Here is a 14,347-nt window from a genome sequence, read left to right on the forward strand (position 1 = left end):
CAGGGCTGGTGGTCTGGGATCCCGTGGAAAGGGATGCCTGGAGTTTGCATCCCAAAATGCAAATAAACCAGTGAGAAAAAAGAGGTGATCAACAAGTTAAAGCTTTTATTCACATTGGGAGAGAGGTGGTTTTCCTTTTCCTAATTTGGATATTACTGTATAAAAAATAGCTCTCAATGTTTTAAAATCTGTTTTTTGCAGTGGGTGCAGCATTGGTGGAGCATGGAGTAGGCACGGATGGACTTCCTGCATGTTCTGGGCAATGGCATGATTCCTGCCATGGCTCCAAGTGATGCAGCAATAAAGAAAATTATAAAATTCATCYAGCAAATGCCAAGGAATGAAGCATCTTGTGGCTGCAAAATGCAGTTCCAGCTGCTGAGTTCCTGTAGCACAACCCTGCAGGAGTTGGGAATGCATCCCCCTGCACCCAGAATCCAAAATCCATCCAGGMTGGGAGAGCCACCACAGCACCAGCGATTTTATAATTGTCTGAACCTCTCCTTTAGCTTCCTGAGCTRTGCTTTATGAGTCACCACAGATGTTGTGTGTTCTGGGGGACAACCAGACACCCAAAACGAGGAGGAAAGGACACGTAAATATTGTGGCCCCATCTGTTTCCAATAGGCTGTGTTTACATATTAATGTGCAATACAAATTTGTAAACATGAGCATTTGAAACTTTTGGAGGAACCGATCCCGGCCTTTTCCCTTTCTGCAGATTTATTGGAACAACATGTCCCCAGCCCCAGCCACACATGGACATGGTTTCCATACTGGATGCATTTCAAATGGTCTGGGTGCTTATTTGTTCTGCTCTATCTTGCTATCCAATCCTCGTTTGCTTTGCATAATTGTGATACAAATTATCATCTAATTACAGCCCCAACCTCAGCAGATCAAATGTAAACCGAGGCACTTCCATCACAAAAAGCGACATCCGATGCTCCCTCTACGCCTTTGGCTTCTCCAATGGATGGATTAAATTTGGGTGAAACCAGAGAGTCAACTGCACTTTGATTAAAAATATTATTGCCGGGTATTTTGTCTCCTTGGATTTTAAATCAACCCCCGTGTCTGAGCACCGAGCCCATCCCATGTCCCCGTGTTGAGTACGGACACGGCATCTCTGGAATTGCCAGTTTTACTTGCTGAGTGCTATGAACAGGCTCAGATATTCCCATAGAACTTCAAACTCCTCTTGGGAAAGGTCAAATGACTAATAGCTGAGATTGTTCAGCAAGTTTCATCCTTGCAAAAAAAAAAAAAAATCCTTTGATTTTTTTTCTCCCTGTTCTCATTTAAAGATAGCGCTGCAATCCTGAGGTGAGGTTTGTATTTGCCCACTCTGCCTGAAGAACTGGGAACTTTGACACAGCCACAAATTTTCCAATAATGTTTGTGGCAGGAAATACTAAACAGCACGTGATGTAATTGTATTGACAGGCACATGAGCCTGCTTGAAATATCAGCCTCAATTTGCCCATTTCTAGTTTAATAAATCATATTTATTAATCTGATTTATTCTCTCAAATTCTGCCACTCACCTTCCACCAAGTGGATCTTTTACAAAGCACCCTGAGAGTGTAGAGTGCAGGTTATCTGCTTTTTGGGGCACAATTATTTTAATATACAGGCAAACCCATCTATTTKATAGTGTGAGTGAATCAGCTGAGTCACCACTGTGGCTATGAAAAATATTCCTGTGCCAGAAGGGCCCAGGAGCTTGGTCTGGTCTGAGGTGGCCACAGTGGCACATGACAAAGAGCTGCCACTGCCTGAAAACACCACCCACATCCTTTTTATTTCTTACAGTGATTTTTGAAAAGATAAAACCAGGAGATGAAGGCAAAGGAAATGGAAATAACCCTCTGATAACCCAGATCACGCAGCTCCTCTCATGCGGTGCTGATTCTCATATGGACAAATGGATATTTCTGGATCTGCCTGATGTGCACCCTCCCAAAGTGTGGCACCCCTGGGACAGGCTCAGACCTTGCAGGGACCAGGCTCTGGGTGTTTTTCCCATGTGGCTGTGATGAGGGAGGATGRAGAAACCCAGGATCCTGTGGGACCCACAGAGGTGCTTTGAAATCCACTGGAATCAGCCAAGCATCATTCCTGGTGGAGCAAATCACTGCACCAAAAATATCTATCCCAGTCATTATCAGTCACAYTTTTAACCAGACACTGATTTGCAGGATTACAGCTCATGGCCAGCAACTCTGGAATATCTTATGCAAYCGCAAATATTTGGAAAATTGGAAGTTCCCCATTGCACAAATCCGTGACTGATCRGGAAGAGCCTTCCAGCTCCCCAGGAGTACAACCACATGTGGGGACTGGGTCGTGGTCACTCAGCTGGACAGAACCTGTCCAGGGCCAGCAGTGGACTTRCCACGGGGATTCTGTAATACCAATGTTGGAAATAAGGACTCCCACAGGAAAAAAAAAAGGTTTTTTTTCTTTTTCTTTTTAATAAAAATAGTGAGATAAACTGCTAAGAAACAGCCCACGTAAGCAGAAAAAAAAAAAAAAGTTTTTTTTCTTTTTCTTTTTAATAAAAATAGTGAGATAAACTGCTAAGAAACAGCCCACGTAAGCAGATTTGTTCATTTTTACAGTTGTACAGACCATTTTGGACAAACCCCTGTTTCATATTGGCATCACTGGGGACTCTGTGAACACCCAAAGCAGGAAAATTAGGGAAACCAATGTTGTCTGAATTTTATCAAAGTCTCGTGAAAGTAAAAGTGTAAATTTTGTTAATTAGCAGCTTTTGATATTGCTTATTCTGCTCTGAATGCGTTGTCTGTTAAAGAAGAAAATAGAATCAAAACTCTAACAACAGTTTTGATTCTTAAACCTCTGCCTAATGCTGCTATATTCTGCCTTGTGTTTGAAAATGCAGGATTAATCCCAAAATGGGACTGGACCCAGCCAAGACTTACTTTTCAATCACTACCATCTATTRAGTGATAAATTTGACTTCAGGTAGAAACAGAACATTGATCAAATAAAGAATAAAACCTGTGTCCTGATTTATTGTGAGTTACATGGGGCCTTTGGGAGCTGGAGATTATTTACAGGAATGACAAGAACATCCACAGGTTACAAGAAAACAAACAGAGTTTTGGAAGGAATAGGAAATCTCACATTCCAGGGCTTGTAGGGTTGTAATTCTCCATAAAGGATCTGTGTTCTCCATGGGACTGAGCAGGAGCATCCCTGCCCCTTCCCTAGGGCACAGGCTGGATCCCAGGTGGATCTTGTGTGTCCCTTGGGGCTGAGAGCTCTGGGTCAGAGGATTGTCCTGCAGGGCTCCTGGAGGTGTTTCACCCCACACAACTCTCCGAGATGGATCCTTCAGGTCCCCAGCACTGATCCATTTCACCACGGGAAAGATGTGTGACCCCATCCCTGTTCTTCCCACCACATCATCAATGCCATTGGAGGGTGGGGCATGGAAAAGAGGGCTCTGGGGCACCCCTCAGCTTCTCATCCCCATCCATCTTTCATCCTGCCTTTCTTTACCCTGGCAGCAGATACATGGATTCAAAATACTTGGATTTATGTTCACCCTGATAACGGAAGAGTCCTGGAGAACAAGGGACTTTCATGTCATTAATTAGGACCCATTAGAGCCAAGGGAACTTGAGAACAAGCTCGAGTGCTTGCCCAGATGTGGCTCCTTTTCCAGCTCCAGGTCTTGGAGAGTCCCTTTGAAATTAAGGATAAAACTGGAGAGGGTGAGCAGCAGCTCCCCGGGGCTCTGCGCTAACTAAAGGCAAGCGAGAGAGAGAAAACAGATTTGTAGAAATACAGATGTCTACGCCCCCACTTGAGAGTGCAAATAGTAAAAAGGTGACTGAGAGCTTGCTCTTAATCTACAACTGTGACATAAATATGATCAAAATGTATCACCTCATCTCAGACCCTCCACCCTCCCAGATCCTCCACCCTCCCAACAACACGACGTTTCTGCCCACAAAAAAAAAAGGATTAAATGCCTGCCCATGCCACTCCTGTACCATGCAGCATTTCAGAGTCAATAACTAACAAGCCCCTGGGTATGAAGGAAGGAAGGACTTGCTTTACACAGCAACGTTTAGAAATATTCTCTGATCCCACTAAAGGCAGTGGTTAATTGTGGGGTGCCAGTTGRAGTGATTGCATCTGCCGTCCCTCAAAGCAGCCGGAATGCTGTCACTCACTTTGAAATGGCCTGCTGCATTCATCAGTCTGGATGGCACGGAGAAGTTATAACCATACAAGCCATATGGAGGATGTAAAGAACAATTAAGTGCTTCCCGAGCAATGGGACTTGATGGGAAAATGTTTCCAGATGCATGTAATCCATACAGCATTTGACCAGCAGAACCGGGGGCTTGTAGGCACTGAGCGTTTAAGTCTTCGGCTTTGGCGTTTTTCAGGGAAGACAGCTTGGGCATCTCCACCATGAAGTGGGGTAGAAGGTGTGGGTTGGTGGCTCCCAGTTTTTCGTGGCTCGGAAAGAGGAGYGCCTGTTGTCTCAAGAAGCTCGTGGGGCAGATCTTGTAGTAGAGGGGCACGTTGAGGGGGTGCAGGAAGCTCTCGGGGCACGACACGGCCAAGTTGCTCGCGGGCAGGTGAAGCGTGGGAGGGGAGCACGATGGAGAGAGCAGGGGGTTCAAAGGAGAGGGGGTCCCACCGCTGGAGGCCACTGGAGAAGAGCTGGAGCTCCCACCTGCAAAGGAAAATAAAAATCATCCAAGCTGGGCTAGCTGTTGTCCACAGCCAAGCATCCTTGGAGGACTCCTGCTCCCGCTCCAGCTCTCCCTGCTGCTGATGTCCATCCAAGCACGAACTCGCTGCAAAGACCAGCTCCTGGAAAATGGGAATATCTATCCATAAATTGTTATTGTTGCTTGGCATTTGTCTAAGAACAATATTCACACGTGTAATCCCATTCCTTGGACTGGGATCGTAGTAAATCCAGCTCCACACACACCTGGATCTGTACCTGGCTGCACAACCGATAACCTTCCCTTGCTATGCCCACACTATTGCTATTTCTGTTCCCTATTTTTCATGCAAATTCCAGACAGCTTTTTCCACTCGGATACAAGAACAAAAAAGCATATTCAGCCTGATGGAGAATTTTTTTGCACCTTCCTGCTCACAGGAATTGACTCATTTCACTTGGCTTCACAAGCAATTTGAAACATACCCCTGAATGCTATCGGTGTCTCCAGAAATTCGAACTCACATGTCATGTGAACGTCCTCCTTTCTGGAAGGGATGAATGAACACTTTCAGAATTCAGGAGAAAAGCACCCCCAATGAGTAAAAAYGAAGCAGGGATGGGATGGCTGCTCCGAGGTGGGAATGGTGCTCGGGAGCAGCCGGCCCTGGTGCTACACAGATGCCGGTTTCATCTCCCGCCTGTGGAGAGCCAAATGTCTGCTGCACATTCACTACCAAATTCTTCCAGAGGGTTTTYCCCCTCACCTTTATTTTAATTTCTTACCAAAATCACTGGGAAAGGATGTGAGGGAAGGTGGATCAATTTGTGCTACGATTTACATTCAATTCCAAGCAATACAGTGCCTGGCTGGGAACTGATCTGACTTTACAGGCAACCAACGACCTGAAATCAACTGTAAAACTGAACCACATCTGCTGGTAGAGCAAACCTAAAAAAAAAACCAAACCTTAAAAGCACAAAATTTTGGATGTGGTGCAAATTAATTTCCAAACTCSCAACAAGCAGAACCTCTCACAGGTCAGCCCTTGGTCACAATGATCCGGGAAGGTTTTGTGGTGTGAAGGTCTCACCCTTCCGTGCTGATGTCAGTGGCTGCTTCGGTCCTGACATCAGCAGGGCAGGATCCCGTCCTCTCTCCATGGATGTATCCTGAGGTTCTCCATGGAAAATGATGGGATTGAGCTGAAAATTGTGTGTGAGGCAGAATCCCTGCGTGGTTGAATACAGCAGAGCAAAGCAGGGGCAGTATCTGCTTCACAGTATACTAAGCAACAATATCGYCCAAATTCCAGAACAAATTTGGGAATGGGGTTGTAGCAGATCAGTGAGAAGATGTTTTCTGTCCTTTTTATCCATATTTAAAATAAAAATTTTATGGCCAATTCTTTTTTCAGCATGTTGATCACAATTTCTTTTAGTTTGTCTCCTGGTTTTAGAGCTTTGGGATTTCAGTTTTACCACATTTCTTCAGAAATATATTTTATGTGGAATAGAATTGGAGATTTTGTTATATTTATATCAATCCAGGAATCTCAYCCTGAAGAAAAATACCAAACACATTAAACGAGAAAAAAAAAAATTAAAAATCCCAGGTATTTTTAATATTTTATCACATGTACAATAATATTTTAGCATCTTTAACACTGCAGCTGTTGTTTTTCCTTCCTCCTGCAGCTCAGCCACCACCTCCTCTCCCCCAGCAAATGGGTTCGAAGGGGGCTTTTTGTATAAGATATTTTCTAAAAATAAAATCAATAAAACCCCTCTTAATAATACTAATAAAATTACTACCACGACTAACAATTAATGAAAATMATTTTAGTTCTCTTTACAAAAGATAAACCKCTCAATTTCTCCCGAGCCTGATATCTTTGTGCCCTCATTTCTGTGCCTTCAGAACCTGAATTTTTGCTGTGATTTTTGCAGCATTTCCCAGCAGACACAGGGGTGACTTGATGTGTCCCAAGAWTTTGAAGAGTTCCTGACAAAAACGAGAGTTAAATTCGCGACTTTAAATGCAACCTGGAGCGCTCCAGTGTGCAAACGAGCCCGTTCGTTTTTTACTTTCGGCGCTATGAATAATCGGTTTTTAAATACTAYTTTCTGAAGCCGTTTTTCTGGGGAAGGGCTGTAAAGGATCGGTTGCTCTTGCCAGGATGAAGGAGAGCATTTTCCCTGAAAATTTCCCCCTCTTCCCTGCATTTYTGTGGGGCTGCCGCATCCGAAATACCAAATAATTTTATTTTCTGTTGCATAACGCATTTGTCGGCGCAGAAGCCGCCGCTGCAGAAAACACGGGCGGTCACCACTACCACGTTTGTAGTTGATATTCCCAACCCGGTTGGAAACAATTAGTGCAACAGGATCAAAGCCGGCACAACCCGACTCCAAATTAGCCTCCTGCACACTCAGAATTTTTTTTCTGTCCATCTAACTCTGGTTTCAGCCAGGGGCTGGAGCAGCCCGCGCCCTCATCCTTCCCGGCTTCTCGCATCGATTTTCACAGGAGTTTTGTCCAAATCCACGCGGAATTAACTCCCCCAAAAGGCAGACATTCGTTTTCTGGACTCTCCTCGTCATCTTTGACGGTTTGAACCTCCCGAGGAGCCCGCGGAGAGCCCCGGGCGTGCGGCCGGGAGAGGCAGCGATCGCGATTTACTCACCCTGGCTGTCCGCACCGAAAGCCTTRAAGTCCAGGGCGAGGGGTGGTCGCCACGGGTAGGTCTCCAGGAGCCCGTCCAGAACCCCCCTGAGGGGTGAGAGCGCGTTGAACGGAGCCGCGGGGCCGGCGAGCGGGGGAACGGGCTGCGGGGCTGCCCCGACCCTTACCTGTTCCTGCCGGGGTCCCGAAAACCTTTGGCGAAGGGGTTTCTGTCGATCTTCAGCTTCGTGATCTGCAGAGGGGAAGGGAAGGGGCCGCTGGGCAGCGGGGCGGGCTGGGACCGGCGGCCGCGGCCATCGGGGCTCTCCATCCCCCCGGGGCTCTCCATCCCCCCGGGGCTCTCCATCCCCACGGGGCTCTCCATCCCCCCGGCTCCCGCTACCTGCTGGTTCTGGTAGGCCGTCACGGTGGTGAACTCGGTCTCCTGGAAGGAGAAGGTCTGCACCCCCTCGGCCGGCAGAGACTGGATCTGCGCTAGATCGAAGCGAGAATCTTGGGCGATAACGTGGACGCGGGGCTTGTACTTGTGCATGGACTGCAGGATGATCTGTGCGGGGACAGGCGGCTGAGCCCCCCGGRGGGAGAAGGGCACCAAGAAAACCCGAGGCGAGGCTCAGGAGGGACCCAGCCCTGAGCCCCGGGGCAGGGGGGATCGGGCGCTGCCCCCGGGTGATGTTCCACATCCCGGGGTGATGCTCTGCCCCTCCCCGGCCCCCCCGGCGGCCCTGCCCCAMACCTACGTGCCCCTTGTCGTCCATCTCGTTGTTGGTGAGCTTCACGCGGTCGAAGCTGATGATTTGCCTCATCCACGTCTCCCCCGAGCAGGGCGAGTCGGGGTGGATGTAGAGGCGCGGGGTGATGCAGGAATGGTCCGTGTTCCCCGCCACCATCCACTGCGAGCTGTGATAAACGTACCTGGCCCGGCCCGGGYGCGTCAGGAGCCCGTCCCCGCCTGCCCCCCACACCCGCGCACACCTATGGATTCTATAGGTGCGTGCGGCCCCCCGGCACCCCTGTGCGACCCCCGTGACACAAACGGCACTCGACAGGGCGCAGATGGCGGCCAGCAGCGCAGGAAGGGTCCCGCGTGGGTCTGGGGGTCCCCGCCTGTCCCCCCCGTACCTGTATCTTTTGGAGTCCACGGGCACCACGTCGATGGCGATGTAATATTGCTGCAGCGGCTCCAGCCCCTTCACCTTGACCCGGACCGACGGGAACATCCTCCTGCGGGCACAGGGACAGCGGCTGAGGGAGAACTGCCGCTCACGGGGCGAAAAGGGRCTGCGGAACTACGAACGGGCGTCGGGAGGAAGGGAAATCGAACTCAACGAAAATARCGAAAAAAGGGGCAAACGGAGTGAAACATCCCAACAGAACACAAAAYTCCCAGACAACAAATCCCCCAAGAAACAACATCACTCCCCCAAAAAAAGAATTAAAGAGAAATTGAAGAAAATAAAACCAAAAGGGAAAAGCGAAGCCCTAGCGAGGCGGCGGGGGGGCGGCCGGTACCTGCCGGCCTTGGTGATGATCATCTCGGTGCCGATGTCGTGGAACCTCCGCCAGAGCTCGGAGCCCTGCAGCTCCACCTGCACCCCTCCCTGCCGGCTCTCGGCACCGGCCTTGGGCCGCTTCTCTGCGGGAAACACAAAGGGCAGGGGGCGGCTCGGGAGGCTGCCGGGGCAGGGGGCGGCCCTGGCTCCCCGCAGCACCGGSCTCCCTCCGGTACCCACCCGCCTCCGGGGCTCTGCGAGCCGGCCGGCAGCCGGGGCCGGGCTCCTCATCGCGACCCTCCGGCACCTTCCTCTTGGCCGAGCGTCCCACCAGGGCTTCCACCGAGAAGGCGTGAGCCCGGGAGCTGAGCGCCATCCTCCCCGGGCTGCCGGGGGTCYCCCCGGGCGGCAGCGGGGCTCAGGCGGGCGGCGGCGGCTCCATCCCGGCCGGCACCCAGCGCCCCTCGCCCGGCCGCCGCACGGCTCCCGTCGGGGGGCAGCGGCCACGGCGAGATCCTCTTGCATCCAACTGAGTCAATAGACGGCTGCAGCCTCCTCTGTTTGTTTTGGAAACTGGTGGGAGCATAAGAAACATTGAGTGACATTTCATGGGAGTAACGGGAGGGGGGAGAGGGGGAGGGAGGGGAGAGCCAGAAGGGTGGGGGGGAGAGGGGGAAGAGGAGCCGGCCCCGTCTAGGATCAATAAAAGAGTTACTGTTCTCCATTAAATTGTAAAACTCAAAGAAATTTGACATAATTGCACACTAGGGGCCACTTTCCCAACAAAAGTGCAAATAACGTTTAACCAGAACCAGCGCAAAAGGGAAAAAGAAAAAAAGAAAAAAAGGGGGGGAGTAGAGAGAAAGGGAAAAGATTAACAAAAATAAAAGAGAATAAAAGAGAGAAAAGGGTGGAAAAAGAAAGAAAAAGGCAGGAGGAGAGAAATAAAAGAGAGAAAATGTAGAAGAAAAAGGGGAAAATTGGGGATACAAGAAAAGGGAGTCGTGCCCCGCCTCTGCTCCTGCCAGGCTGCCCCCGCGGGCCCGTCACACGCGGCCCCTCCGACACGACAGTCACGGTGCCACCCCTGAGCTGYGACAGCGCCGGGCAGGGGTTCCAGCATTGTCTCCCGTTTTTCCTTTGCTTTTTGTTTGTTTGGTTGTTTTTGGGGTGTTTTTTAAGTCAGCAAACCCGCCCCGCCCGCTCCGCCACCCCCCCTCCCCGGCTCCGCTTCAAAGCGCGGCCCCGCCGCCCGCGGCAGCTGCGCTGAATTAGGGGCAGAAATCCCCGTTTTCCATTTGGACAGTCCCGGGAAACTCCTCCACGGCCGGGCAGGGCAAGGTCGGSGCCGGGGGGCTCTGCCCGGGCCCCTCAGGTGCGCAGGGAAAGCGCTGCGCGGGATTTGCGCGGCGTTTGCGCCCCCGCTCCGGGGACCTCCCCGCCCTGCACAGGCTGGAACCCCCGCGCTGATTTATTTTCCACCCAGAACCGTCCCCGGAGCAGGCAGCAAAGGGGATTCTGGGGCTCAGGCGGGTTTTGGGGAGGGGGGAGTRGTGCTGTCCCCGCTGAGCAGGGGTGGTGTCCACCCCCCGTCCCCTGTGCACCTCTGGCCCCGCAGCCTTTCCTGCAGCGGGGAGGTCAGCCGGGATAGATGAGCCTTAACGGGAAAAAAATGTGGAAAGGGATAAAATTCACAGGCCAGCTGAGAAAGCAGACTGAGGAGGGGAGAGATGCCACAGACTTTGGGACAGGGGTGCAGCATTCCATGTCCTGCTTCCAGGTGCTGGGAAGCTCTGATACATCAGAAGCTTTGATAGATCCAAATGTTTCACWTTTCAGGATTTCTTGCTCTGTTTGTTACAGTGGGTATTCTGGTGCATTCATTCCTGAATTTTGGGCTGGCAGCAGGTTGTCTTTGTGAAGAGCATGGAATGGTTTGGGAGGGGAGGGCCCCTTCAATCTCATCCATTCCCAATCTCATCCATTCCCACCCCTGCYGTGGGCAGRGTCACCTCCCACTGTCCCAGGGTGCTCCAAGCCCTGTCCAGCCTGGCCTTGGACMCTTCCWGGGACAAGGCAGCCACAGCTTCTCTGTGTCAGTATTTGTTCCCAAATGTGTATTTTAAATGCCCCAGACTCACATCCTTGCCCTCAAATCTCCATCCCATGGATGCTCCTTGCTCAGCTCAGGGTGGGCATTACCATGGATATCAATAGACATTTATATGCATTTATAACCATTTATACATTTTTAGCAGACATTCACACACCAAGTTCCTACCATATATCACCGGGACAGGGATTTGACCAGGGAATAAACCTTGGAGGAAGTGAATGGGTGCAGATACAGCTGCCAAAAGCCCAAGCTCAATATCCGGCCTGGACATCAGGTTGGGAGCCTCCAGCTTCTCCAGCTGCTGACCTTCCTCCAGTGCCAGCTCTGGTGTGGACCATAYCTGCAGCCTGATTTGGGAGCAGAAAGTTGGCATCCCAACTTCCCAAAGTCTGAAAGTTGTAATCTGAGTTATGGATGGGCTTGGCCCTGTGTTATTCCATCTTTCCATGGATGTCCATCTGCAGTGGCCTCTGGTGTGGTTTTGTTTCCTACAGGGACATCCAGGTGCTCCTGCAGATGCTTCTGTAGGACAATGTCCATCCCACYRTCCATCCTCTGCAATGTCACTCCWCAGGATAGTGGTTCATGGCAGGAGGGTTGGAATTAGATATTCTATGGGGTTCCTTCAAACCCAAAGCGTTCTGTGATCCCTTGTGGCAAGAAATGAATGGAGAACAGGGCAGGGGAAGGGAATTTGGAGTTACCTCTTGCTCCCAGGTAGGATCAGCCCCTCCTATACAGATTTAATTCTTCTTACAAAGAGAAATTAATCGAATTTGATGAACATGTTCATAATTAGAAGAGCATAAGCTCATGATTTCGAGGTGACTGGCAGGTCGTGGCCAGCACTGATGGAAGCCAGCTGAGGGCACTGAGTGTGAACCTTTATCTCTGCTGACATGACATATTATTAAAAAGTATTTCGAGTAATCTTTGATTTCCTCAGCATTGCAACACATTTCAAGAACTTGGCTGGGGATCAACCGAGCCTTTTTAATTTCCTACACTGAAAAATAAAACAAAAATCAAGCCCGATTGAGATGATATAATCAGGAACATTTTGAGGGTTTAGGTCAAATTAATGTGTCAGAGAAGGGTTTTCAGGGGACTTGGAGAGCTTTAATCTGTCAAAGGCTGACTCAGAGCCTGCTTGGGCTTTGTAATCTTATTGTCTTTATGGAATTATGGGATGGAATGTCCTGAATTACCATCATCAGAGAGTCCAGCAAATAATCAGTTGGCATAAAGTTCAGAATAAYGAAGTTAATTTTAAAGCAAGGGTTAGACAATATGCCAGAAATGTTTGCTTAACTTGGAAATGATCTTTTAATACTGTCCATTAATGTGTGAAAGCACTCAGGTAACCTCCAAACACCGCCTTGCCTGGCCACTTTGGGGACAGATTTTAGGAGATTGAGTTGGGTTCAAGCTGTGCTCGATTTTGTCAAGATTTGCTTTGCATTTACTAAAACAAAAGAAAAACAACAACAAAACAAACCAAACCTGCCTGGTGGCTTAGAGGTAATATTTTGATATCACCTGAACTCAATTATGCATCTAACATTTGCCTCTTTTATATCTCCACTCCATCATCGATTTATACAAAGYTGCAATTATAAATTTGGTGCAGGGATATTTTTGGTTCTAGCAGATAAATTCAAGGATTTTTCAGGATAAACTCAACAATTGTTCATTCCCTGCTTCACAGATCATTAGMAAGAAAATATTTATTCATTTAATATTTGGGAAAATCCTGGTTTCCAGCCCTGCAGCCTCTGATCAGAGGGATCCAGCACTGTTACTCGAACCTGGCTCCCAGAAGAGCCTCAGCCATTGCTCCTCCAGTGTTTAATTCAATGATAAGTAGTCATTAATTAAATGGTGAGTAGTCAAGTTTACAACTGGGTGTGTGTGCATCTCTTCCCACTGGGTGTATAGGAGATGGGACACTCTGAGCAATATTTTGGGTGGTGKAACTCCTCCTGTCTCACAGGGATGCAGCTGGAGGGAGCAAAGCAGAGAATCCTGGGCTGATCCCCTGTCCCTGTTTGCTTTTCCCATCCCAGCCTTGGTGGCACCATCTGCTCTTTAAAAACATTTCCTTTTCTTAAAAAAAAGTATTTTAGGATTGATTTAATCCTTTTTGCACATGCTATGAACTTGTTACTCCAGTTGGCTTTTTTTTCCTGCTTTTCCAACCTTGCTTCTTACAGTAAATACAGAATGAGATTTTTAAAATCYGAATCTATTCACTTGTAAATCAGAGAATATCAGAATYRTTTGGGTTGAAAGGGACTTTAAAGGCCAYCCAGTCCCACTCCCTGCTGTGGGCAGGGACATTTTCCACTATCCCARGYTGCTCCAAACYCTGTCCAGCCTGRCCTTGGACACTCCCAGGGATCCAGGGGCAGCCACAGCTTCTCTGGGCAACCAAAATCTGACATATAAATATATAATAAATGTAGCTGAAGATGCTTCCTCCCATCTGTCAGGGATACACCCACACTGAAGAAATGCAAGCAAATATCCAATATTCCAATGTGCAAATCATATCCTTTCCTTGGAGGTTAAAATTAGACTTATGGGTGAGACAGTGCCACAAAGAGCTGCCTGATCCACACAGGAAAGGGATGGGAATTTGTTATGGGAGGATCTTAAAACTGGAATAAAACTGTTTCTGAGTGCCCTGGAGAGGCTTGCACTGGAGAGGATGTGAGGCAGCTGAATGACCCTTCTGGGGGCTGGAATAACATCAGGTTGGGCTCTACRGGAGCTGCAAGTGCCAATATTCAACTCGAATTTTTGTAAACATAACCACCATTTCACAGGAGTCATTAACTAATTAGTCATTAACAGATTAACAAATATTTCTTTTTCCTGAAAGTCTTTCAAACAAAAACTGCTGAAGGCTGAGGAATTCTTGGCAGAAAACACCCRTGGTAGCATAACACAGCGCTCAGGAGATTGTTTTCCCTGACATTCTCAAATGTCCYGTTCCCCAGCACAGCTTTAATTTCATTCCAGGATTATTTTGTCCCTCATGAACTTTGAAGAACCCCTGCTCTTCTGTGACTCTGTCCTGTCTCCATCCCTGCTGGGCTGTGGCACCTCTGGACTGACCCCATCCAAACCAGGAGGTTATGGCAAGGTGTCCCTGTCCACAGGACAATCCTGAATTTATTTTATGTCAAAAATGACAGATCTGAGCAAGAAATGAGCAGTTTATGGTGGTGGCCAACCAGTGCTGAAGTTTCTTGGTTGACCTCCTAAGGAGGTTCTTCACCTCCACGTGCGCTGCGTTAGTTAAAGGTAAATTAAAATAAATCTCT

At 48.9% G+C, this 14,347-nt stretch overlaps 1 protein-coding gene across 1 annotated transcript; it reads right to left on the reverse strand.

Moving 5' to 3' along the window:
- Positions 1-4,047: 4,047 nt before the first annotated feature.
- Positions 4,048-9,278, reverse strand: TBX22 (T-box transcription factor 22). The gene is made up of 8 exons (XM_057381748.1): positions 9,143-9,278; positions 8,922-9,045; positions 8,532-8,633; positions 8,150-8,324; positions 7,792-7,956; positions 7,577-7,641; positions 7,411-7,496; positions 4,048-4,726 (listed from the first exon to the last, which is right to left on the reverse strand). Exons 1-8 carry the CDS (start codon positions 9,276-9,278, stop codon positions 4,131-4,133), a joined length of 1,449 nt encoding a protein of 482 aa, XP_057237731.1. The 3' UTR covers positions 4,048-4,130.
- Positions 9,279-14,347: the final 5,069 nt, after the last annotated feature.

This window comes from Malurus melanocephalus, unplaced genomic scaffold, assembly GCF_030028575.1.
Source record: "Malurus melanocephalus ecotype Western Australia unplaced genomic scaffold, MMel_1.1 scaffold_525, whole genome shotgun sequence".
Classification (NCBI taxonomy): Eukaryota; Metazoa; Chordata; class Aves; order Passeriformes; family Maluridae; genus Malurus; species Malurus melanocephalus.